The sequence below is a fragment of the Necator americanus genome, chromosome X, assembly GCF_031761385.1.
Source record: "Necator americanus strain Aroian chromosome X, whole genome shotgun sequence".
Classification (NCBI taxonomy): domain Eukaryota; kingdom Metazoa; phylum Nematoda; class Chromadorea; order Rhabditida; family Ancylostomatidae; genus Necator; species Necator americanus.
Window position 1 is genome coordinate 13,117,485 of NC_087376.1, and position 26,025 is coordinate 13,143,509.

The 26,025-nt window shown below is 42.8% G+C and overlaps 10 protein-coding genes across 11 annotated transcripts in view; 5 read left to right on the forward strand and 5 right to left on the reverse strand.

The window, feature by feature from the left end:
• Positions 1-3,003: 3,003 nt before the first annotated feature.
• Positions 3,004-3,339, reverse strand: RB195_022814 (uncharacterized protein; the record flags this gene model as incomplete). Its single annotated transcript, XM_064210044.1, has 1 exon — positions 3,004-3,339. One exon carries the CDS (start codon positions 3,337-3,339, stop codon positions 3,004-3,006), a length of 336 nt encoding a protein of 111 aa, XP_064065925.1.
• A 146-nt stretch (positions 3,340-3,485) lies between these two features.
• On the reverse strand, positions 3,486-4,133 carry RB195_022815 (uncharacterized protein; the record flags this gene model as incomplete). Its single annotated transcript, XM_064210045.1, has 1 exon — positions 3,486-4,133. The coding sequence occupies one exon, from the start codon at positions 4,131-4,133 to the stop codon at positions 3,486-3,488; it is 648 nt and encodes a 215-aa protein (XP_064065926.1).
• Positions 4,134-4,483: 350 nt separating this feature from the next.
• On the reverse strand, positions 4,484-5,471 carry RB195_022816 (uncharacterized protein; the record flags this gene model as incomplete). The annotated part of the gene is made up of 3 exons (XM_064210046.1): positions 4,484-4,967; positions 5,035-5,145; positions 5,203-5,471. 3 exons carry the CDS (start codon positions 5,469-5,471, stop codon positions 4,484-4,486), a joined length of 864 nt encoding a protein of 287 aa, XP_064065927.1.
• A 539-nt stretch (positions 5,472-6,010) lies between these two features.
• Positions 6,011-6,298, reverse strand: RB195_022817 (uncharacterized protein; the record flags this gene model as incomplete). The annotated part of the gene is made up of 1 exon (XM_064210047.1): positions 6,011-6,298. One exon carries the CDS (start codon positions 6,296-6,298, stop codon positions 6,011-6,013), a length of 288 nt encoding a protein of 95 aa, XP_064065928.1.
• A 1,731-nt stretch (positions 6,299-8,029) lies between these two features.
• RB195_022818 (uncharacterized protein) lies at positions 8,030-8,317 on the forward strand (the record flags this gene model as incomplete). The annotated part of the gene is made up of 1 exon (XM_064210048.1): positions 8,030-8,317. One exon carries the CDS (start codon positions 8,030-8,032, stop codon positions 8,315-8,317), a length of 288 nt encoding a protein of 95 aa, XP_064065929.1.
• RB195_022819 (uncharacterized protein) lies at positions 8,268-8,612 on the forward strand (the record flags this gene model as incomplete). The annotated part of the gene is made up of 1 exon (XM_064210049.1): positions 8,268-8,612. The coding sequence occupies one exon, from the start codon at positions 8,268-8,270 to the stop codon at positions 8,610-8,612; it is 345 nt and encodes a 114-aa protein (XP_064065930.1).
• Positions 8,613-8,856: 244 nt separating this feature from the next.
• RB195_022820 (uncharacterized protein) lies at positions 8,857-9,844 on the forward strand (the record flags this gene model as incomplete). Its single annotated transcript, XM_064210050.1, has 3 exons — positions 8,857-9,125; positions 9,183-9,293; positions 9,361-9,844. The coding sequence occupies 3 exons, from the start codon at positions 8,857-8,859 to the stop codon at positions 9,842-9,844; spliced, it is 864 nt and encodes a 287-aa protein (XP_064065931.1).
• A 350-nt stretch (positions 9,845-10,194) lies between these two features.
• Positions 10,195-10,659, forward strand: RB195_022821 (uncharacterized protein; the record flags this gene model as incomplete). The annotated part of the gene is made up of 1 exon (XM_064210051.1): positions 10,195-10,659. The coding sequence occupies one exon, from the start codon at positions 10,195-10,197 to the stop codon at positions 10,657-10,659; it is 465 nt and encodes a 154-aa protein (XP_064065932.1).
• A 321-nt stretch (positions 10,660-10,980) lies between these two features.
• RB195_022822 (uncharacterized protein) lies at positions 10,981-11,298 on the forward strand (the record flags this gene model as incomplete). Its single annotated transcript, XM_064210052.1, has 1 exon — positions 10,981-11,298. The coding sequence occupies one exon, from the start codon at positions 10,981-10,983 to the stop codon at positions 11,296-11,298; it is 318 nt and encodes a 105-aa protein (XP_064065933.1).
• Positions 11,299-11,588: 290 nt separating this feature from the next.
• The window catches only part of RB195_022823 (uncharacterized protein), a gene marked incomplete at both ends in the record, with an annotated part of 34,040 nt that continues 19,603 nt past the window's right edge, over positions 11,589-26,025 (reverse strand). Inside the window, 6 exons of one of the 2 annotated variants that reach the window (XM_064210055.1) lie at positions 11,589-11,656; positions 12,112-12,200; positions 12,259-12,344; positions 15,105-15,191; positions 15,244-15,317; positions 23,509-23,653. In XM_064210055.1, coding sequence (XP_064065934.1) covers positions 11,589-11,656; positions 12,112-12,200; positions 12,259-12,344; positions 15,105-15,191; positions 15,244-15,317; positions 23,509-23,653 — 549 coding nt within the window. Of the gene's footprint in view, positions 11,657-12,091; positions 12,201-12,258; positions 12,345-15,104; positions 15,192-15,243; positions 15,318-23,508; positions 23,654-23,702; positions 23,748-26,025 lie in introns of those variants that run through there. The other variant, XM_064210053.1, reaches the window with a different exon arrangement.

Here is a 26,025-nt window from a genome sequence, read left to right on the forward strand (position 1 = left end):
AAATTAATCATAGCATCATTTCATGGGAATGTTAACGTGAAAAAGCTGCAAAAACGGTTCCCGAACCAAATAGTCCATAAATAATAATAGTAAAGGATGAAAATGGAATCAGAGGATACAAATCAAGAATTCAAAATGCAAATCTATCTTTAGACACAAAAATGCCTGTTTATATCGATAATGACTCTGGCCTTGTTAGACTCATTATTATAGACTTGCATTGCAACAATGCTTACTGTGGCAAAGATCACATACTGTCTCTGGCTAGACAGAAATATTGGATTCCGCAGCCATCAAGAGCAATTAAGAGGTACATAAAAGATTGTATTGTTTGTAAGAGATGCCAAGGTATGCCTTTTGGAGCTCCAGAGATGCCACCACTACCACCAGATAGGGTGAAAATAAGCAAACCGTTTCAAAACGTAGGATATGATTTTATGGGACCATTTCTATCCAACAGGAATGAAAGGATGTATATATGTCTCCACACCTGCACTGCAATGAGAGCAATCCATTTGGAAGTCGTAGAAACCCTTAGTACAGGGGCGTTTCTCAATAGTTTTATTGGATTTGTATCGCGTAGAGGTGTACCTCTTTTAATGAGAACAGACTGTGGATCAAATTTCAAACTTGGTCAGAAAATAATTGGAAAGTTGTTCGAAAGTGATGACACAACAGGGAATTCAGTAATGAATTACTGTGCCTCGGAAGGCATTAAATGGATTTTTAACCCACCAGCATCTCCATGGATGGGTGGTGTATAGGAAAGGCTTGTTGGATCTGTGTTTCCAAAAGTCAGTTGGAAGAAAGAAACTGTTATTTGAACAGATGGCTACTGTAGTCACTCGTATAGAGGCAATTATAAATACACGTCCACTCACAAAACTCTCAGCAACTGATCTTTCTGAAATTCCATTCAGACCTACTGATTTTTTACAAGGGGATTTGAAATTTTCTATTCCAAGCTCTGAAATGTTCAATTTCAGAAACGATCCCACATTTGAGCCAGAGTTGATAGAGACAGCTGCTCAAACTTACGAAGCGCTTGCTTCTTCAGAAAACACTGCAGCAAAGTTTTGGGAGAAATAGAACACTGAATATCTTACTATTTTACGTGACAGCCACAGATGTCAATTGAATCAGAAACGTCATGTGAGTAAAATCGCACAAGTCGTCGAAATTGTTTTGGTTGAACAGGAATTACTGCCCAGAGGACAATGGGTATACGGTAAAACAGAAGATTTAGTACGAAGCGCAGTCGGCATGATAAGGTCCGCTAAAATTCTAATGCCTAGCCGCAAAATTTTGCAAGGACCAGTTAATAAAATATACCCCCTAGAAATTTGTTCAGTGCCTGAGAACCAACAATTGGTTGAACGAAATTCTGAGATCATGGATAATGATAGCCATATCCCAACCACAACTCAATCTAGAAGTCATCTAGCCAGAACCTCCAAATCTCGCGCTTCAGACGTCATACGAGAATTCAAAACAGACCTCGACAGATCATTGACCCCCACGTCTGCTCGATCAACAGTATCCTGCCTAATAACGGCAATGTTATCCTTGTTTCTAATCAACCCTGGGGATGCGCAATCAATCACCATTATTTGTAACTATTATTTGTAATAAAGATATCACGTTTATAACACCTACTAGAGGACAATCCAAATTGTGCTCTGATCATGAATGCAAGTCATTCAAAAATGTTACGAAAAAAATTAGGTATACTCTTCCTGTTTCACCATTGGACAAGCCTGTAACGGTAAAAAACGTCTCTACTGGAGAAACGAAGTAGTAACAATGGTCGAAAAATGTGAGCGTCATGAATTCTGCGCGGCATCTTCAACAATCTTGAGTAGGGCACTCTTAGGAAATCCACATTGTTGGCCGTTTGGCGCCGTTCTTACTGTATCCATAGTCTTGTACTCTATTTTGGTGCCCATGATTGGTATGGCGTGGTCCATACGCAGATGCTGAAAACAAAGGCAGAGAAGAACTAATGTACAAGTTGAGTGCGAACTGAGTACGTTCAAACCATCTCCTCTAATTGCGAACACTTTAATAGTAGCCAATTTGTTCGCTTTTAGCATTCAAAAGTGCCACATTCGCTTGTCAACATGGTTGCGCAAGGCACACCGCAGAAATGGTGTGCGCGTCAAGAGGCAAATGTCTATTCGAACTTAGACAAGAAATACTCTTTAACAGAATTCATTCAGAAATCTGTATCCAAATCAACCACTTAAATACTACAGTGGATATGATAAAAATGAAAAATAACGGCATAAAACTCAATTGCAGGAAACTTTCACTCTTCTTCACGAGAGACACGATGCACAAGTTTTTTTTTCGCACCACGAGACGCGCTCAGATGGGATCCTGCACACAAAACATTTGTAACAGAATGTACCTGAATAACACTATGCCAGAATTAGATATAGCCTCAATGTATCCGGGATACTTTGCATGTGAAGAAATATGCGGCGGTATTGTCTGCGGATGTCTTCTCCCAATGCCAGCATGCTCATTCTTGCGCTTGGCACAAGTACCAAAAACTAAGTGTTTGAAATTGTGCGCTGTATGGAGTGGGCGTCAACAGTGCAGGTTGAAATCGAAATAACGATGCATAACAAAGGAAAAGAAAAATAGATGATTCTGACACCCTATGTCCATCACAAGTACGATATGCTATCGATTACCGCAGCTTCAATTCAAAATCCACATTTTTCTCTATTGGACAGAAGATTCGATGTTTCCGAAAAGGAGGCACTAATGTTGCCAAATGATTTTACTCTTCTTGTGGAATGCGAGTCATATATCCAAGCGAAAGAATAATTTTCAAAATGCGAAAATCGCATGGTTTATATTTGTGAAAATCTAAGGGCTCCTAGAGGATGCAAGTGCCCACTAGGTTCTATTAGGACCCTGCATAAAGAGATCATAAATGTACATCCCATTAAAACCCCATTAACAGAAATAAGGTTGGAAGAAGGAAATACTTACTTAGATACTTAGATGGCCCTTCTTCAATGGACGTGTGGGTCCCAGCATCTCTTCCACTCGTTTCGTTCCCTCGCCATTGTCATCCAATCCCAAGTTTCGTGAGTGACGTTGACGAGGTCCTTGAGCCGTATCCAGCTGAGCTCTCAGCTGGTCCACCCGTGTACCGAACACGTCACCCCATCTCGCTGGCGGTCTTCCTTGGGGGCGTTTAGCACCTCTTGGGATCCACTCTAGCGTTCTTTTAGTCCATTTATCGTCGATTTTTCTCATGACGTGACCGGCCCATCTATGTTTTGCTTTCGATACATATTCCGCTGGGTCGCGAAGACGGGACATTCCTCTTAAAGGCATCACCCCACGAATCTGAGGTGGTACCGATTTCAGGTGGAGTATTCGTATACGGGATGGGAGACTACGGAGAGAGAGGTGATTCCGTCCATTTCTTGCTAATTGCCGTAAAAAACGGCCCGGAAGATACAGCTTCATTCGTTTTGGCGCACCATTTTGTACAAGAGGTTCGATTGGAGCGCGCCAGTCTTGTGCGGCGCCGCATCTTCCGGGCCGTTTTTTACGGCAATTAGAAAGAAATGGACGGAATCACCTCCCTCTCCGTAGTCTCCCATCTCGTATACGAATACTCCACTTGAAATCTGCACCACCTCAGATTCGTGGGGTGATGCCTTTAAGTCGGAGCTACGAAGACCGGCTAGGTGTTGTGTGCGCCGGTTAAACTTCAGGAGACATCTCTCAAGGGCTCTGTGGGTAGTAAGTAGCTTCCTAGACGTGGCAGCGGTGTCTGCCCACGTCTCCGCCGCGTAGCAGAGCGCTGGAAGAACTGTCGAGTCGAACAGATGGGCATGAAGATCTTGGTCCGTCAGTTGGTCCGTAGCTTCCCTGACGGCTGCGAATGCTGCCCATGCTGCCCTCATTCTTCTATTCAGTCCTTCCTTCAAGTCGTTTTCCATGTTCATATAACGTCCGAGGTATACGTATGACGAAGTTTCCACGATTTGGGAGCCTTCAAGTTGTACTCCTCTGTCCTCGCAGTAGGCGTTCTTCATGAACTGTGTCTTCTTTCTGTTTATTCGTAGTCCCATTCTCTTCCCTGCTTCGTTCAATTCGTTGAGCATAGTTTCTGCTTCATTGGCACTGCTCGAAAAGAGGACGATGTCGTCCGCGAAACGAAGGTTCGAGAGAAATCTTCCAGCAAAACGTATGCTCCTTTCTTCTCAGGAAAGTAATTTCATTATCCACTGCAATGCAGCCGTGAACAGCTTCGGCGATATAGTATCGCCTTTTCGTACCCCCTTTCCAATGGGTATGGTGAGGGAGCGGTGGAAAAGCTGTATCTTCGTAGTGCATTGATCGTAGCAGTTGGCTAATGTCCTTACATACGAAGCGTCCACATCTTGATCGACCAGCGCTGACAGTATTGCATTCGTTTCTACGCTGTCGAAGGCTTTCTCATAGTCGACGAAGGTTAGAACAAGAGGCAGGTGGTATTCTCTATGACCCTCGACACGGTCTGGATGTGGTCCAAGCAGCTGAACCCCTGGCGGAATCCAGCTTGTTCTAGAGGCTGGGCTCCATCCAGCGTTCTAGATATGCGTGTGAGGATGATCTTGGTGAATACTTTGTATAACACGCTCAGCAAGCATATCGGACAGTAGTTCCGAAGGTCCTCTCGGTCACCTTTCTTATGGATAAGAACGGTTCGCGAGGTCTTCCATTGGTCTGGCGTCCTTTCTTTCTGAAAGTAGGATGTCATGTGCGCTGCTAAGATTCCATGAAGTGGATGGCCACCAGCCCGAAGACAGTCTGCTGATATAAAATCATGTCCGGGGGCTGTGCCACGTTTCATGCTCTTGATAGCGACTCGTACTTCCGAAGGGAGAATCCGTGGTGGAGGTTCACCACGGATTCTCCCTTCGGAAGTACGAGTTGATTGGTTGGGGATGATCGGGCTTGACACAGGAGTTGATGAACGGAAAAGGTTCGAGTAGAACCTCTCCGTAATGATTTCCATCTCACGTCCCGTACTCGCTCAGCAAGGCTGCTAGCGGAATATTATATTCACGGAGATCCCTGCGACACTTCTTTAGACTCGTTCTTCTTTGTGCTGCTTCTAGAATCTTCTTCTGCCTGTATTTCAAAAGATCCTCCTGCAACGCTTTTCTGCAGCTAGTGTTTGCTACTAACCGCTCAATGTCCGATGCATTCGGATCAACCCTCGAAGCCCTTCTTTCCAACAATTCTTTGGTGGTCTTCGAAATTCGATCCAAGTTTGTCGTGCGCGGCTTCGAGGCACGTTCAGCACAGACTCGTAATCCTCTGAGCAGCATCTCGTAGTCCACGTTTGGGTCCTCTTCGATGTGCCAGTCACCTTGGGGCAAGGAGTCCTGGAGTACGCAATCGTCGTAGATGACTTCCTTTCTCCTTCGTTGCCGATAGCAGATCTTCTTTTCCATCGTGTGGCTAAGTCGTATTTTGCACGAAGGAGACGGTGATCAGAACCACTACAAAAGGATGGTATTACTGAGACGTCAAGTAGACACCACCTCCGGTTGGGAGTATGTGATCGATCTCCGCACGAGTCGCGTCATTGGGCGATTCCCATGTCCACCGACGATGATCTTTTTTCATAAAAAGGGAGTTCCCATGAAAGAGGCGAGCGGCGGACAACAGCCCGGCGAGACGATTGCCATTTTCATTTCAGTCCCCTAGTCCAAATCTTCCAATCCTGCATTCTTCTTCTGTGGCATTTCCTAGTTTTGCGTTGAAGTCTCCGACAACGAATTTGTAGAAGGACTTCTCGTTGCGGATTACTTCCTCCAGCTCCTCTTAAAACGCATCCGATTCGGAACCATCAGCTGCTGATGTTGGTGAGTAGCAGTTGGAGGATTTTGGCGCAGAGAGCGGAGACGAAGAATGGCCAGATGAGGTGACAGGATCTCGTGAGAATCGACAAGATGGATGACAAATGGGTGCACAACAAAACCAACACCGCCTACATTTCGCGACGAATCTTCTCTCCACGAATGACGAGTGTACCGTCATTCATCTGTTGTACGTCGCTCCTTCTACACTTGGTCTCCTGCAGAGCAATCACGTGAAATTTGATACGCTCTGCAGCTCCGAGAAGGGCATGCAGGACAGCGTCTGTGGACACTGTTCTCGCGTTGTAAGTACACAGTCTGGGACAGTCTCCATGGCGAGTCGTGCGCGTGTCGCCTTGGTCCAGAATCAATGACGTCCTGAGCAACCTGAGATTTGATCGCCTCTCACCGGTCGCCATACCGTCCGACGTATGAGACGGCAGGGTCCAGTGTGCAGGGTACTGGGGCAGTGCATATACTGGAGTGGCGAAAAGACTTCCCCAAACTAAACAGCCATGCCACGGCGAGCTTAGCTTTCACCACAGGTCGTCGCCCAACCTATATGGATCAGGGAGCCACCTTGCGACATTTTGCCAAGACGGTTGTGAATATTAGCAGTGGTTTACTCTTAGCTAGGCTTCCGATTCCGAAAAGTCGGATTGTTGGATGTGTCAAACTCCTTCTCAGATTGGAAGACCCTGCCGGTGGACGAACCTCTGCTATGCATCGCAGTTCGACGCCCAGAGTCACCTCCACGCCACTATGAGGCGGTAAACCGTTGTGGAGGAAGAAGGAAATATCAGCGCCTATACTCACCAACATGAGACTACTATTGCTCTTGAGTCAGGCTTTATGTTCAACAGCGCACATTACATCATAGAACAATCTTGTGATATAACATTTGAAGAAATAAAAGGCTGCTATAATTGCCTTGAAGGAGCACAAGTTAAATTCTCGTGCATAACTCGCATTAATGCCTGGGCAACTGTCCAGTGCGAATCTCAAGTGTTCTCCATCGAATGTGGAGCATCGAACAAAACTAATGTAGTATATTTGGAGTTTAGTAACGCTCTGATATAGCAAAAGTGTCATACGTCTTGCAATGGACATGAAATCACATTTGATCTACATGGAACACTTGCTTACTTCTGGGATGGTATATATTGCCATGGTACCTAGCGTTCCAAGGGTCAACTTCCAGTATTTTTTAAAAACTTTTAAGAGTGGTTAAAGATCAGGCAGATAAAATTTTTCAAAGTACTCGTTTGCGCTTTCTTCGCTATCTTCTTGGGAATAAACTTGACTTCGCTTACTTCTGGGATGGTATGATCCTGATCTTTAACCACTCTTAAAAGTTTTTAAAAAATACTGGAAGTTGGCCCTTAGAACGCTAGGTACCATGGCAATATATACCATCCCAGAAGTAAGCAAGTGTTCCATGTAGATCAAATGTGATTTCATGTCCATTGCAAGACGTATGACACTTTTGCTATATCAGAGCGTTACTAAACTCCAAATATACTACATTAGTTTTGTTCGATGCTCCACATTCGATGGAGAACACTTGAGATTCGCACTGGACAGTTGCCCAGGCATTAATGCGAGTTATGCACGAGAATTTAACTTGTGCTCCTTCAAGGCAATTATAGCAGCCTTTTATTTCTTCAAATGTTATATCACAAGATTGTTCTATGATGTAATGTGCGCTGTTGAACATAAAGCCTGACTCAAGAGCAATAGTAGTCTCATGTTGGTGAGTATAGGCGCTGATATTTCCTTCTTCCTCCACAACGGTTTACCGCCTCATAGTGGCGTGGAGGTGACTCTGGGCGTCGAACTGCGATGCATAGCAGAGGTTCGTCCACCGGCAGGGTCTTCCAATCTGAGAAGGAGTTTGACACATCCAACAATCCGACTTTTCGGAATCGGAAGCCTAGCTAAGAGTAAACCACTGCTAATATTCACAACCGTCTTGGCAAAATGTCGCAAGGTGGCTCCCTGATCCATATAGGTTGGGCGACGACCTGTGGTGAAAGCTAAGCTCGCCGTGGCATGGCTGTTTAGTTTGGGGAAGTCTTTTCGCCACTCCAGTATATGCACTGCCCCAGTACCCTGCACACTGGACCCTGCCGTCTCATACGTCGGACGGTATGGCGACCGGTGAGAGGCGATCAAATCTCAGGTTGCTCAGGACGTCATTGATTCTGGACCAAGGCGACACGCGCACGACTCGCCATGGAGACTGTCCCAGACTGTGTACTTACAACGCGAGAACAGTGTCCACAGACGCTGTCCTGCATGCCCTTCTCGGAGCTGCAGAGCGTATCAAATTTCACGTGATTGCTCTGCAGGAGACCAAGTGTAGAAGGAGCGACGTACAACAGATGAATGACGGTACACTCGTCATTCGTGGAGAGAAGATTCGTCGCGAAATGTAGGCGGTGTTGGTTTTGTTGTGCACCCATTTGTCATCCATCTTGTCGATTCTCACGAGATCCTGTCACCTCATCTGGCCATTCTTCGTCTCCGCTCTCTGCGCCAAAATCCTCCAACTGCTACTCACCAACATCAGCAGCTGATGGTTCCGAATCGGATGCGTTTTACGAGGAGCTGGAGGAAGTAATCCGCAACGAGAAGTCCTTCTACAAATTCGTTGTCGGAGACTTCAACGCAAAACTAGGAAATGCCACAGAAGAAGAATGCAGGATTGGAAGATTTGGACTAGGGGACTGAAATGAAAATGGCAATCGTCTCGCCGGGCTGTTGTCCGCCGCTCGCCTCTTTCATGGGAACTCCCTTTTTATGAAAAAAGATCATCGTCGGTGGACATGGGAATCGCCCAATGACGCGACTCGTGCGGAGATCGATCACATACTCCCAACCGGAGGTGGTGTCTACTTGACGTCTCAGTAATACCATCCTTTTGTAGTGGTTCTGATCACCGTCTCCTTCGTGCAAAATACGACTTAGCCACACGATGGAAAAGAAGATCTGCTATCGGCAACGAAGGAGAAAGGAAGTCATCTACGACGATTGCGTACTCCAGGACTCCTTGCCCCAAGGTGACTGGCACATCGAAGAGGACCCAAACGTGGACTACGAGATGCTGCTCAGAGGATTACGAGTCTGTGCTGAACGTGCCTCGAAGCCGCGCACGACAAACTTGGATCGAATTTCGAAGACCACCAAAGAATTGTTGGAAAGAAGGGCTTCGAGGGTTGATCCGAATGCATCGGACATTGAGCGGTTAGTAGCAAACACTAGCTGCAGAAAAGCGTTGCAGGAGGATCTTTTGAAATACAGGCAGAAGAAGATTCTAGAAGCAGCACAAAGAAGAACGAGTCTAAAGAAGTGTCGCAGGGATCTCCGTGAATATAATATTCCGCTAGCAGCCTTGCTGAGCGAGTACGGGACGTGAGATGGAAATCATTACGGAGAGGTTCTACTCGAACCTTTTCCGTTCATCAACTCCTGTGTCAAGCCCGATCATCCCCAACCAATCAACTCGTACTTCCGAAGGGAGAATCCGTGGTGAACCTCCACCACGGATTCTCCCTTCGGAAGTACGAGTCGCTATCAAGAGCATGAAACGTGGCACAGCCCCCGGACATGATTTTATATCAGCAGACTGTCTTCGGGCTGGTGGTCATCCACTTCATGGAATCTTAGCAGCGCACATGACATCCTACTTTCAGAAAGAAAGGACGCCAGACCAATGGAAGACCTCGCGAACCGTTCTTATCCATAAGAAAGGTGACCGAGAGGACCTTCGGAACTACTGTCCGATATGCTTGCTGAGCGTGTTATACAAAGTATTCACCAAGATCATCCTCACACGCATATCTAGAACGCTGGATGGAGCCCAGCCTCTAGAACAAGCTGGATTCCGCCAGGGGTTCAGCTGCTTGGACCACATCCAGACCGTGTCGAGGGTCATAGAGAATACCACCTGCCTCTTGTTCTAACCTTCGTCGACTATGAGAAAGCCTTCGACAGCGTAGAAACGAATGCAATACTGTCAGCGCTGGTCGATCAAGATGTGGACGCTTCGTATGTAAGGACATTAGCCAACTGCTACGATCAATGCACTACGAAGATACAGCTTTTCCACCGCTCCCTCACCATACCCATTGGAAAGGGGGTACGAAAAGGCGATACTATATCGCCGAAGCTGTTCACGGCTGCATTGCAGTGGATAATGAAATTACTTTCCTGAGAAGAAAGGAGCATACGTTTTGCTGGAAGATTTCTCTCGAACCTTCGTTTCGCGGACGACATCGTCCTCTTTTCGAGCAGTGCCAATGAAGCAGAAACTATGCTCAACGAATTGAACGAAGCAGGGAAGAGAATGGGACTACGAATAAACAGAAAGAAGACACAGTTCATGAAGAACGCCTACTGCGAGGACAGAGGAGTACAACTTGAAGGCTCCCAAATCGTGGAAACTTCGTCATACGTATACCTTGGACGTTATATGAACATGGAAAACGACTTGAAGGAAGGACTGAATAGAAGAATGAGGGCAGCATGGGCAGCATTCGCAGCCGTCAGGGAAGCTACGGACCAACTGACGGACCAAGATCTTCATGCCCATCTGTTCGACTCGACAGTTCTTCCAGCGCTCTGCTACGCGGCGGAGACGTGGGCAGACACCGCTGCCACGTCTAGGAAGCTACTTACTACCCACAGAGCCCTTGAGAGATGTCTCCTGAAGTTTAACCGGCGCACACAACACCTAGCCGGTCTTCGTAGCTCCGACTTAAAGGCACCACGAATCTGAGGTGGTGCAGATTCAAGTGGAGTATTCGTATACGAGATGGGGACTAGGAGGGGAGGTGATTCCGTCCATTTCTTTCTAATTGCCGTAAAAAACGGCCCGGAAGATGCGGCGCCGCACAAGACTGGCGCGCTCCAATCGAACCTCTTGTACAAAATGGTGCGCCAAAACGAATGAAGCTGTATCTTCCGGGCCGTTTTTTTTGGGAAATTATAAAAAAAGGGAGGGAATCACCTCTCTCTCCGATATCTCCCATCCCGTATACGAATACTCCACCTGAAATCGGTACCACCTCAGATTCGTGGGGTGATGCCTTTAAGAGGAATGTCCCGTCTTCGCGACCCAGCGGAATATGTATCGAAAGCAAAACATAGATGGGCCGGTCACGTCATGAGAAAAATCGACGATAAATGGACTAAAAGAACGCTAGAGTGGATCCCAAGAGGTGCTAAACGTCCCCAAGGAAGACCGCCAGCGAGATGGAGTGACGTGATCGGTACACGGGTGGACCAGCTGAGAGCTCAGCTGGATACGGCTCGAGGACTTTGTCAACGTTACTCACGAAACTTGAGAACATCTTGGATGACAATGGCGAGGGAACGAAACGAGTGGAAGAGATGCTGGGGCCCGCCCGTCCAGTGAAGAAGGGCCATCTAAGTATCTACGTAAGTAATTAATCCGCTTGGGATGCGCCACCACATTCACTTTTCGTCGTTTGATCCTTACGAACATGTAACTGGTCTATACAATGGTTTGCGAGGGCTAGCTTATTTGTAAGTCAGTGTTTTTATCCTCCCAGGCAAGTCTGACACCAAGTTATCGACACTGGATGGATGAGAAGCTTGGTTGGCACTACAGTGGATTTGAACCTCCTATCGATCGTGCAGGCACAGCGGAAACTCTCACCGATAGCGCTACACACGCCCTAAATCTTACATATGGGCGTTATTTCGACTCTCTTTGGATGCTGAATGGGCTTCCAAAACACGGTATAGTTTCTCTAAAATGGGAAAACATGAGAACTTTTAAATTCGATCGGTATTAGGGCAAGAATATAAAGAAGGAGATTCTCAATCGCAGAGGTTCTTGCTGTTGTTGATTATTTGCCATTTTTATATCATTATCATTTAATTCCGTAATGTATTCTTTTTTTTATCATAAACTATACATTATCGTCATTTCCCTTCAATTTATTTGATAGAAAACTCTGCGTCAGGTTCAAATCGATTTTATTAACAACGAATCTGGGTATCGATGAAACGTATGACATACAAACACTTTTAACAATGAGGAAATAAGCACACGCAAAATGTACTAGGTCTTAAAAATAAAATGACTAAGATCTAGCCACATCAGTGTAATGGCAAAAAAAAAACTAGTTGCTTGCTTTTACTAGAGCGCAACTTGTAGAAAAACGAACAAAATAAACGAGCCGCTATCTTTTGCCCCTCTTACTATTCTTATTACCAATTGCCCCAAGACCATGTAAAGCCTGCCATTCGCGTATGATATTACTTTGTGCTTCCTCAGTAGTTGGAGCATACCTTAACGTTTCCTTACTGTTACAAATAACACGTAAGATAGAAGGCACAAAGAAGAAACCTGCAGTATTCCATTGTAAATTCTCCTTTCCCCTCAGTAATTGAACGTAGTATTGACGTGTATCCAAACATAGCAGCTAGGGGACACTGTAAACTGAATTTATACTTTGTTGTTTTATTTATGGTCTAACGTTTCGAGAATCTTGTGTTTATCAAGGGCCTGAAAGTGGTTGAAGGTTTTTGTTGCGACTTGTATTCAATCAAACTCTTCTTCTTGCCAAGCCTCGATATCATTCCAGGGACACTACACAATAACTCCAAACAAGAAAACAAACTGACCAGTCTCACCGCTTTTCTACAATACTACTGCACAGTCTCATTTAAGCAACAGTATAAGTCAGCCAACCATTGTTTGAATGTTTTCAATTCTGATGAAGTGTGATCATTCTTTCAAAATTCTAAACCACTCCTTCATTTCGGATTGCATTGATGTCACAACAAAGCATTCATCGATATGATGGCAATGCATGTTTCGGAGACATTTTATTATTGGCTGTTCTGTTCTGCTCATACAACGAACAGCAAGAAGTGGAACAAGCTCCAGAACGCCGAGTACCTTCAGATCGATAATGTCCGGCGATTCAGCGCAACGAAACTGAGTTTTGTTACCAAAGACTCCATGCTCCGTCTAGGATTTGACCTATTGTCAGTCTGCTGGACGACAGGACCACACTAAGCAATACTCATTCGCTGGTACACTAAGCAGTGACAAGTGCGTGCTATCAGGCACACCACATCCGGTGCAACACTGTGTAAGACTATTTTCAATGATACGGCTTCTGTTGTCACTACGTTGAACGATTATCGAAACATTGACCCAGGGTAAAGTAACACCTGACGGAGTGAACGTAGTACTGTTACAATCGACCTTTATTAAGGCCTCTTAAGATGGCAAAAAGCCACGCAAATGAAGGTCCCACCTGAAAATACGATTAACAACCAGATAATGAACATACGTTTCTTTGCGTGCTACCCAGAAAAGATTGTTTGCATATAGAACTATTCTAAGCTGAAGATGAGCTGAATTTTCACAAAAACTTGGAACAAGGGTGAAGAGAGTCCCGGCGGATTCTCCGCGAATCCCTGCGAGAAATTACGTGCCCAGTGGATATGCCAAGGGATACGCGTTCATACCTCGACGAAGTCACAAGCTCCAGTCATTCATTGAGACACAGACAACCCCAGATATGTCTAGATGCCTTAGATACTTTTCTGACCATACCAGAACTACACAGTAGTTATAAAAATATGTAAAAAATGGTGTGGTTTGTCGGAATTACGGAAGAAATTAGAGAACAGTGTAGTTAAAAGTACATGTCATTTCTAATAAGGGGACAAGAATGAGTTTTTCCTAGATCTTACCTTCGGGAAGTCTTATCAAATGAATACTTTTTCTTCCAAGGGATCAGAGAAGGGATTCGTCCCATGCAATCGACCATGTTCAAAAAAGATTTCTGTTAGATTTCAGATAAAAATGGATATGATTCGTGCGATTTTTAAGTAGCTAGATACAGATGATCTTGGTGATTTTGGCTCCTAATTTTAGTCCGAATAACAAAGATATATGCGCCAAGCAAGATGTGAATGTTTTTCACAACAGAGTATCATTCTTTGGCAGGCAACCTGAACAGTTGCAGAACAGTCTATCAACAGGGAACTCATGCCGCTAACAGAAAAAGAACCATGAAGGGCTAAACTGCAAAAAATGTTCCTGATCAGAAAGGGTTGTCAGATACAGACTCTGATAAACTGTTGCTTATGACTGATAGGGCACATATGTAGCATCGTTTCGTAGTGGGAACACAAATTTGTCCCGGTAATTCCCCTAGAAAGCCCTGTGTTAACAAAATCTGAACTGTACTGTAAATCGTACTTTGCCGAACACGTTCCTCGCATCGAATTGTTCAAAGCTTCAAAAAAATCCGACGTAAAAGAGTTTGAGCCCACTAGTGAAAGGAGCTGCTCATCAACTAATTTCCTACTCAACCATGTTTACTGACGACATCTTGATGCGCATAATTTTCGCTTTGTGTGCGAGCTACACAATGGTGATAAGTGCAGATTAAAACATAAAATTCAAGTTCAACTTACTATGTAAGAAACAGCTTCGATACGAATCGGACAGAGAGACCAATGTCAGCGCAAGAGGCCACCAAAGCAGAGAGGTGCTATATATTTTGTAATCAACCGTCATCTTAGCGTTCTTTTGGTACGAGGCTTTTGCCAGTTGGTTTTTGAAAATGTTTCATAGTGAGTTCTCTTCAGCATCCTCCTGCGCTATCTTTTTTACCCCTTTTTCTCAAAATGAAATTACAGCCTTTGAAATACTGTACTTCAATTTTTATGGCGAAGTCGGGACTCAGTGGAAAGCTTTTTTTTGAGCTGCCACAATGTCACTACTGGTTCGCATCCTGGTGATCCTGGTATATTTCAAGATACTCTCCACTGCTAAGATGATTTCCTTCACAACAAATATATTCAATGAATATTCTAGGATTCCAAACATCAGAAACGCGACCAAACTGCTCTTTTGCACCATACATTCATAGGAAGTTCATTCAACATTGTTTTCCCAATCGTTTTTTTTTTTTTTTTTTGTTTTCTGTAGTTTTACACTTTCTGTTGACACTGTGGAGTGTTATTACATGTCATTTTTGTACACTTCTCACTTGACCCTTTCTTCACATTACCCTTCAAATTCTTCATTTTTCCACTTCTTTTGCTCTTTTCTTGTGGAGTGTGTCTGCAAGAGGAAAACAATACTGACGCTACGCACCGTGCAACATTTGGATGAACGTTTTGTAGTCCCAAAGCTCTTCAAATTTGTGAAAATCGACTCTAATATACCTCGCAAACAACTATGATGTACTCTTCCATAGAATCAGTGGAAATAATCGTAGCTTTGCGTTGTGTTAGTGACGTTACAACAACTCCCTGAAAGTTGTAATCAGAACACTTAAAAATGTTTCACGATTGCAACATTAACCTGGAATTCAGATGGAGAAGTAACCTCAACCTTCATAATAGGTTCAAGAAGCATCCACTCGCCTTTTTCGAATGCTAAATATAGAAGTTCTTCAGTTGCGGAACAGAATCATTCTCATTATCTCACTTCTAATCTCAGCAGGAAAATTTATTAGTCACTGATGATGTCTCTAGAACAAAGCGGAAAAAGAAACGAAATACATACACATACCCTTTCTGTTCTAGTCCTGGAAAAAAGTTTGAAAAACCTACAGCTCTATAAACAAAAATTACAAAGCTTTGGCAAGATTTAGATAGCATAATGGGTGCTACAAATAAGCTAACACAGTTTAGAAGCTTCTGAATTTTGTGAGTTAACGTGTACAAGTTAGGTTAAACATCCGTCTCATCGCGATGCTAGTCTCTTTCAAATGAATTGCAGAAGGCCATTGCGATATCTGCATAGTTCCATCGGTTCTTAGGTGAGTTCTGGTTGTTAAAGGCATGACATCCCACAATTGATGATGATGAGTCTCTGTGGGCGACATAGGAGTAGATTACGAAGACGAGTTGGGCTCAGCTCAATGCCCCACTCTTGTAAACGCTCCGGTTTCCTCAGCACCCTATTCACTGGTTTCACTTGAGAAGGCTGCAGAGAATTCATTGATTTTTGACCGCTCGCGCGTTGATGCGGCGCGTGCGCAATTGAGACGCGTTTTCGCGTACCTCGTAGAAACAAACACCATTTCCCACGACTTTTTACGCCGTTTTTTACGACAGTTACGGAGAACTGGGCGGGACGCCAAATGTAATAATCGTACAGATAGTCCACACCTCAAACTCTTTGGACTCAAACTCGACTCAAAATCTCAGTTACGTGATACGCTGCCTTTAATAGTCTTATCTTGTTAAGTTGTGATTGCACAAACTTGTGCTAATTTTGTTAATTTCTATTAACCTTCTACTGCTGTTTTTTTTAATAAGCGTCCCTTCGATGTGACATTGCTTGAATCGTTGGTGCTGTTGCAGCATGAATACATCGCATTGGCACCTTGAGCGTCTATCAAACAGACAGGTAGCGAGCAGGTGAATGAAATTACTGGACATCATGACAACATGTGGCAAACATATGTACATCCATGTAAACGTGTCCAGCAAAGAATAACGTGTGGTTTGAGTTAGAAGTATCTTGTCCCTAACCAGCCTATCAACAACTTGGCAAAGCAAGGAAACGTCCGTATGCAGTGGACTTCATCTTTTGCCTCCGAAATTTGTCGTCTTTTTTGTTCCGTTAAAAAGGCTTCTGAAAAGACCCCACTCTACATCGGACACAAAAGTTTACGAAACGGCTTGTTAGCTGTAACTGCAACAACATGTTTTTTATCGGCGTGGAACTGATCGTTCATTTATACAGAACGCTTTGATGAAGCTTAGCATGGTTAATCTAGATTAGTCCTTTTCGTATGTCTGCATTTGGATGTGGTCAACATCTGCTCATATCCCGGCCCCACTCGCATGTCAACAGGTCTCAGTCGTTCTCGGTCTCCCTCTTATCAGAGAATTACATCAATGTGGAGTAGTAAGATTGCGGTAACATCTAATTCAGCGCTAGTTCGATGTGTGAGTAGATGTTGAGCGTGGTTGCTGTTGGTTCACGTTTGATTTGCATAGAAGAAATATGGAGTAGAAAAAAGCATAAGAAGAGGGCAAAGATGAGGAAAGATGCAGCGAAAACACGTACGCATTGCAATTATTGTGCACCTGATAGTATGTAGTAGTAAAGTGTGCTATTTTGAAATCATTTTGAGTTTTGCTATCTTGTCCAAATGTTTCTGAACAAAAGAAAGAAGATTACAATTTAACCATTTATAACAACACTAACATATTGACTTGTGACATATCATCAGTGTTAAAGTGTGAAGAAGTTGAGGAAACAGAAGCGCGCATCAATATTTGCATCGTCCTATTTTTGAGTATAAAGCAGTGACTTTCTTCGTCCCTGGGATGCAAACGCTGAAAGATCATGCATACCCAAAATCTGAATCTAAACTGGCACCCTCGATTGCTCATTTGCTCCTCATAAGCTTGTTGCCCATAACGCATACCTCCTAGTATGTAAAGTGCAGAATTGTCTGTCTGTCCATCCGTCCGACGCGAGCTTTTTGGGGCATTCAAGGATCCAGGGCACCTCAAACATGGGAGGTTGAACCGGACCATTGTATGGTCTGCTGAGGTGCGATCGCAGGTTTGCACCGTACATCACAGGGAGTGAATTTTCAGGTGAAATGTGCAACAAAATTCCAGAGACAATATTTGAACGAGGGAGGGAGGAACAACTTCAACACTGCTCCTGCGGTAATGAGAAGCGAGATAAGGCGTAGGAACACTGTGTTTCTCTTTTTGTATCGTATAATACTAGACGGAACGTAACCTCTAGGGGTCATTCGACAACGCTGATCTCGGATATACTTAGTCCGTCGACGATATCTCCAAACAGTGGATTGATTTCATAATCCTTTGCTTTTCGCTTCAACATTTTCAATTAGAGTTTGTGGAATGTGACGAAAACTGCAGCGATATTTGATTGGGGATATCCGTATGTCGTAAAAAGTACTTTCAGGAAGTTTTCGACATTATTGATATTCACCAATATATTGGGCGGTGGAAAGGTAACCGCTAATATTTTTTACATGTACTTATCATATTTTTTACACCTGCCAAGAAACTTTCGTAGTTTCAAAGATAATCTTTAGACCTCTACGATAATCTATAGGAAGACTTTCTCTTTTTTTTTTTGGCCTAATATTTTCGTTAACTATTTCTTAATCGCGACTTAATCGAATCGCAACTTACCGTTGGCGTTTTCAACGGTTATTTTTCCATGATTTATTAACATTTCAAAAGTTTTCTTGTACATGATAGGTTTAATATATTCGAAGAATATAACACAACATGGACCAGGAGAAATGACTTCATTTTTTTTTCTTAAAACGAACGAATCCAAGCGCTATATTGCGCATCACATTTTTGTGCATTTTTGGAAACAGTCAATGCAACAATATATTTTATATTAGGTTGGTGCGTAATTAATTTCGGAAACGGACCGCATACTTCAGATTGCTATAACTCAGCTTAAACAAAACTTTATTAATCGAAATAAAAACCATCAGAATCTACACATCTTTTCCGACGAATGGGTAATAAACTTAGGACTTTGGTGTAAAAACTGAGTTTACAGGAATCAACTAAATTATGGAAAGCACGTCCAACATCGTCTGAATTAGTGAACTGTCGCTGAACCAAATGTGAATCAGGAACTCGAAAAAAAGTAACAGTCTGTTGGGGAAAGGTCTGGGGAATACAGTTGATGAGGGAGAACTTCTATACCCAAATGGGTTAATTTTTGCAGGGTGATTTGTGCGGTATGTGGCTTTGCGTTGTCTTGCAGCAGAATCATCCTTCCTCTATTCACCAATGCCGCCCACAATTTTTGCAATCATATGCAACTTCTTTTCATACATATGCTCCTGCTAGCGTGAAGTTGTAGTGGATTAAACTCTTACAGCACCACCAAACTGTAAGCAGGACTTTTTGCGGTGAAGATCGGGTTTAGGAAGTGCTTGGAGGTGCGTGTAAAGAGGGTACCGGCGGAATTTCGAGCAAGCCCCGGTCATGCCTCGTCAGAGCAATTAGCGATGGTGCGTGTTCTAAGGAGAATTACTTTCGTTGGCACCTAAATAACTGATTCTGCTTACTTACCGCTAATCATACGCTGCATCACCGGCTAGGATATAATTCACTACCCACCAAATTGTTTTGGAGAATCAGACACATTCACTGCAATTTTGTGACGTGAGGTAATCTCGATTTTGTAGTCGTACGAGAAGCAAGAGAAATCCTCACGTGAAATATGAGATAAGGATGTATCTAATAGCTTCAAATTACGTGCATAAAAATTTTCGTTAAAACGGAACATTCCAACTTTCAAAAGTAACGGTAATGAGAATGATCGTTATCCTGTAACTCCCAAGTTTTTTTGTAGCCTAATTTATTTCTGGACAGAGGGACCATCTGTATCTCTGACTTCTTGGAACTTACAGAAAGAAAAAGAGTTCAAATTTCGTTAGATTTATAGACTTTCTGAAAGTGATATAAAGACAAACTCACTTCCTTTCTTTATTAGAACAGACAAACTCACTCCCTTTCTTTATTAGAACACCATACAAAATCCCATGCACTTCTATCTAACACTATTATTCTTTGACATATTCGGTAATTTCGACAGTTCATACCACTCTTCTTTGCTTATTTTCTTGCAACTCCGCAATTTTCAGCATCTCTTTGGCTAGAAGAACATCTAATACGGTTGTCTACGTCTTCATGAGCGACTGGAGCGTGACCTCTTCGAGGTATGCTCGCGTATCCGTCAGCATATCCACTGGGCACGTTATGTCTGGGAGGCATTCGCGAAGAATCTGCCGAGATCCTCTTTACCGTTCCCCAGTGTTTGAAGGGACATCTTTATCTACCCACACAAATCCACCTTTTCTATTATCGTAAAGAATCCACTTTTCATGTACAGTTATAATACGACCAAGAAAGGGTTCATTTTTCAACCGAATAAAAAGTTTAGGACACGTGTCATTACGTGCCAAACGCTGCTCTTTGGTCAGCTCGTGAGGCACCCACTTTGACATCTTCTTCACCTTGGCAATTTCCGCCAAATGTCTAACTACTGTAGTAGGAAGTACGCCCAGGTCTGCTAACGTCCGTGTGATTCTCCGGATTTGCTTCCACGGCTCTCTCCAGATCTTCATTATCAAGTGACGACCTGCGACCGCAACCCGGTTTTTCTTCGAGATCAAAATCGCTAGAAGCGAATTTTTTTAAGCCAGAGCTCCACTGTCGGTTTGCAGGAACAGTCTGATCCAGAAGCCCTGCTAAGGTTACGAGATGCATCTGCTGCGGAGTGTCTCAATTTAAATTCGTAAAGCATGATGACTCGATAGTCACGTCGGTTCATGATTTTTGAGAGCCTCGGAAAAAGCCGTATGAAAAAATTAGAGCGGCAGCTATATATGTATTTGAAAGGGCAGAAAAAAACTACGAAACGGTATGTGTTGTTTCTTTGAGTTCGTGAATTTTTGAATGCTTACTATCGAGAGACAAGGTGTTTGAAAGAATAAGCCACTATCTCCTCGATTTTTCGGACTCTGACGAAGCCGATGACACCGAAACGTTTTCATTTAGTATTTTCGATATTTCCTAACAGCTAATAAATGTCGACAACGATCTTAATCTGCAGCTCCAGAAACACTGAGCCAGAACTAAGTATACAACGTCAAGACTGAAGGACAGTCGAACATAGGCACTAAAAGTAGAGTGATAGTTAGACAAGTTCATTTTTAGAATTCCTGGCCTAACGTGCCTATTTTCTGGATTACTGCTCTTCTTCAAGATCTTGCTCCGTAGCAGTCACTGTCAGTCCTGTTAGTCTCAGCTCAACTCTATTCTCTTTTCCACAATTTTAGCTGGGTTACTCCACTTATAACTGCTCAGCCTATGTATATCGCTGCCTACTCAATTATTTTCCTGACTTTCAGTTCTTCTCTCGGCACGATCCTAAACTTACGATTACGTTCTCAATATATATTCGCAATTACTTCCTTTCCACAATTCCACTAGCGTCAATCAAAAGCATGTCTACTTTGACCCCAGTTTAGTTTGTATTGTTTTTCGTTGACTTCACAACTACTCGATTTTTATATTTCGTGAACACAAAGTTTAAGTGCATGCCCTAATGAGCACTGCAAGCGGTTAATTTCACAACAAATACCCATCATCACTACGCATGTCCTGGTTTTTTTCCCCTAAAACATCTGTTTTTCTAGCCGCTCATCCTCACAGAATTTGAATATGACATTCCTCACAAGAAAGTCAAACCTGAGATGTTAGTCTCAGCAGAGCTTCACTTCAGATACCGCCATAAATTTATGGCACTTTGACAAATGCACATACGACTACGTTTTAGAGAATGATCTGATTAGCCCCAGCAAATCGAGAAGTTATCCCGTTATTCGCATTGGATTTGCAAAAAGGGAATCAATCTTGTGAAGTCTTTTCATCTCATTTTACCCTTCTATTTCAAGGAAGCTCCCCGTCAACCACGGCTATGAACCAGATAACTTGTCCAAACACTACTTATTTGATTAGATTACTGCAACAGAGTTCTTACATTTTCACATTCTTTTTTGCACCATAGTTTTCGACATTTCTTGCTATCTCAGTCTACATTCAGATTTTTTCGGAAAAAAATAAGAGCTGTCTCAGTTAGTTAAAGCTAAGTGGTTTATATTATACAATAGTCTTCAGACTTATACATCAGTTACAGATAAAAAATTAACAAATAAACCTGAAGAAAGTAATGATGAAATTGGTCGGCTACGGTTGCGGAACAAGAGGTACCCGCGAAAATCGGCTGACCGTTGCTGACCTCCCCTCAGCGCCGCGCGCCTCCATGTAATTACGTCTGCTGCTCCAATAGTTACACAACATCCACGACCGCTTGGATCATCTAGACCCTTCCTCCCTAGACTACTTGACATCGAAATACTTCCATCGAGATTAAGCTACTAGCCATACAATTCCTCACGCTCGAGCAAAGATAGGATATTTAGCAAGGGTTCTCATTGCAGGATTACGACACTGCATTTCAAGGAATCGTTGACATATTTTGACAAAGGTTCTAAGAAGCTGTTTAAACATAATTTCAGCTTCCCAAATAGCAGAACTCTCTCAAAATAGAGATGGGAAAATCCAAAGGTAAAGTGGCTAAATCTTCGATTTTGACTCTTCCAACTCATTCCTAGCGCCGTTATTCAGCTTCAGGTGAATCTTCCACGAAGTATAAAGCTCCTGCAAGGTTGGCGGTCCAAGAAGAAAAAAGGAGGAAGATGAGAGAAAGAACGAAGAAAAATGAAGAAAGAAGAAGAAGGGAGAGGAACACCAAGAAAGGAGAGAAGTCTATAGTAGCACTCCTCTTGAAGAAAAAACTGAGAGCAGAACATATGTTCCCCAAACGCAGCGATAAGACTTCACGGGTTTGGCATTCTTCTGGAGCAAGTATTTGCAGAAGAGAAGAGAACTTAGAACTGCACAACAAAGATGAGAGCTCAGCGGTACATAGTTTCCAAGAACTTTTAAGTGAACTTGATGGACATTCAATGAACAGAAATGCTAGCAATATTTGGACACCAACGCGGGCCGGCAGCTCTTGCTCGTAACGCTGCTTTTCAAACATAGATAGCGGTGTGAAAAATAAAGTACTTGAATACCTTCTCAAGTATTTGAGTACCAAATCACAATAGGGTCTTCCTATAGATTATTTAAAAGTCTACAGATTATCCTAGAAAGTAGGAAAATTTCTTTGCAGATGTAAAAATTGTGATCAGTGTATGAATAGAAAAACCTTAGCTCTTATGTTTCCACTGTTTCAGTGTTAATGATCCTGATTACTACCTGAAGGTGATTTCTACAACAAATCGATATCCGCAATCAAAGATCCTCGCAGTTTTCGTCGCATTCCGCAAACGCTAAGTGGTAGGTTTGCAGCAAAAGCGCAAGAAATATCAAATCGATCGCTGGAAGATATCGTCTATAGACTACGTATATCAGTGTCATCGATTACCTTTAAAGGTTAAGTTCCGTCCGTTTCTATACGATATAAAAGAATAAACCCAATAATTGTCTCAAGCAATGTTCTACGCCTTGTCTCGCCTGACCTTGATCCTCATCATCGCACACAACAGTGCCGTTAAAAATGTTGCTCCGTCAACTCATTATTGTTGTTAATGCTGTTTCACAAATTTTTTCACACACTCAAGCTCGAAACTTCACATGTGCAATGCATGCTGCAAGCATGTGACCATCAGCCGCACCCACAGCATGTCATGTAAATGATGGGTTCAATTTCTTAAGGTTGAGAGTGCCTTCATCCTGGAGGGCTCGTGAAGACTCACGTCGGATGAACAGGCAGTTTTGCGTTTACAGTAGGATTGTTATGTTAAGCAGTTTGTTTTTAAAAAATTTGCGAGAAGATCAATTTGGAAAGTACTTCTGGATATGACTTGGGAAGAGGTTTGCTATATGGAAAGGTTAATTACTACCTCTTTTGTACCTCCTAGTCGTGGACTCCTAACCGTTTTCAAGAGGGTAATTTTCCATCACGCTCGCTTGACCCTTCTTGAAAATGAAGTGAACTAGAAATAACGACAAAAAAGAATAATACCTTCACGCATCATATTTTGCATGGTATTAATCATGGCGATTTCGGTAGAGTCAACCGCATGTGTGGTTCCACTTTGCAATCGTACGTTGATGCCAGCGATCCGTGCCTTGATAAGAGGCCCTTCCGTTATAATCATATTCAAACCCTGTAATAAATTACTTTTTTCAAAAAATCTTTCAATACCCTCCATTCACCTTTATATTAGGGGGGCTATAAGTATAGTCGGGTGAAAACGCCATGAAGCACGGTGCAGTTGCGTAAGCAGTCGGCCGCGGTGGAGATGGCGGTTAGAATCAACGCGGGACAATTGCGAATAGCAGCGATGAATGATGCTATCAAGGATCCTCTCGCGATACTAACCGTTACGCTCCACCACGCCGCTTCGAGAGCAGCCGCTTACGCAACTGCACCGTGCTTCATGTCGTTTTGACCCTACTATAATTAATAACTATTAGTGCGGAATATTTGCTTCAGTCTAGTTCAGAGCGTGAAAGCAAAAAGACGTGTTTTATATGGCAATATTGCAACTCCTGACCTTGACTTTTGTGATGATTAAATTCAAACGTTTTTTTTTATTACACCGTTGCAAAAAGGCAAACAATCAACCAGCTGAAGAACATTTACGTCATTGCATGCTGTTTCATTTTCGATCAGGTGTTTTTGCGACTGTTGCAACAAAGAAAGTTTATTATGTGTATGGAAACGTACTGAAAGTCAATGAGTCTCAACGCTGATTTGGAAAGTTTTCCATCGGTGATTTTGACTTCTCAGTCTGACAGCCACCGAAGTGGACTTCCTGTTGAGTTAGATAATGACTGAGTATTCAGGAATTAGCTAGCACTCTTCAGGCCACATGGTCAACAATCCAAAGACATCTTCAAGAAATTGTGAAAGGTTTACACACAGGGCACATTGGTTCCTCATCTACTATTGCAGCACGATAATGTTAGCTCGCATGCAGCTACATTAACCCAGGAAAAAACAAGGCAGCTAAACTGGGAGATTTTGCCACATGCCTTATATTCTTCAGACATAGCACCATCTGATTTTAATTTACTCCCATCGATGGAACATATCCTAAGTAATAAGAATTTTAAAAATATCGACAAAGCGCGAGCTCACCTAGAATCATATTTTTCTTCAAAGGGAACAAAATCCTATGATCAGGAGATTGAAACTCTGCCAACAGGATAGCAAAAGGTCCTGGATAACGACGGAGACATAATTGACTAAAGATAATATTAAATGTAAGTGATTTTTTGTTGCCACTAAAATAGTGATTGATTACGTTCTCGTCAACTTCAATAGGCATCCCATCTACTTTCTTTACAACAAAGGTACAATGCATCTGGGATCGCTAGAATTGTTGATGCACAGCTTGCTCATCAATATATGAAAAACAAAAAGTTAAACGGTTTTCTCAAGACATTATTTTATGCACATACAGTGAGTACCACTTAAAGTGTTCGTTTTTTTCCGCGCCCTAACAAATTTAAATCCAAGTGCCTACTTGTGCAAGCTTTGGCGCGGATTATTGACTGAACTGAAGGTCGACTGAATCATAGACGTCAAGCGGTACTCTTCTTGCAGGATGAAAGTTCGCTTAAACAGCGACTGTTCATTCTTTCTTATTCCTTCCTAAGAGCAACAAGCTTACTTCGAGTAACTTATCACGAACGTGATACTACTTAATTAGCTCAACAGCTGCTTTTCGTATCTTATAGCAATGCCTAGCTGTCGATTATTTATAATGTAACTTGAGTTAATGCAGTCTGGCGGTCGAATTTGTAGTCCTTAGGCTCGCAGTAGCAAAAAATGATTCATTGGACAAAGATGTTTACAGGCTAACCGAGTACTTCTTTGTGTTAGCATGTACAGGACATCATAACAGTCTACTCCGCCCTCAATGTACCATATAAATAGCCGTAGAAAGTTCATTGTGCCATTTTTCTTGCTTTTCATGTTGTTTATAATTTTGCTAGCTCTTCTTGCCTTCATGTATTGCTTGCCTTTATTACTGTTAATCATTTGCTCGCTTTTCTTGCCTTAGTTACTGTTAATGTTATGGGTTTAATTACCCAAGTTTGAGGTGGTGCTGAATAAAGTTGCTAAGTAATATCCCGCGTTGCATATAATACGAGACCGTCAACTACCGAAGCCCAAACAAGTTCTTCAAAAATACATAACTAGTCGGGGAATTATTCAACAATTATTGATCACATCAAAGAGCTTATCGTGTTAGAATATCCAAAGTAAAGTTACATAAGGTATGAAAAATAAAAATTCACTATCACTGCACGAGTACTTTGCGCGAATATAGGCCATTCTGACTAATAAGGCAGGCTGAGCAAGGTCCAAGTCTATACTGATTTTTAATAAGCTGTACACGAGGTTGTTAAACAATTTTATTGACTAACGTTTCGGAAAAATCGCCTTCTTTAGAGCCCGAAATGGTCGATTTAATTCATAATCTAAACGACCAAATCTCTCCACAACTAAATAAACAAACTCCAAGCG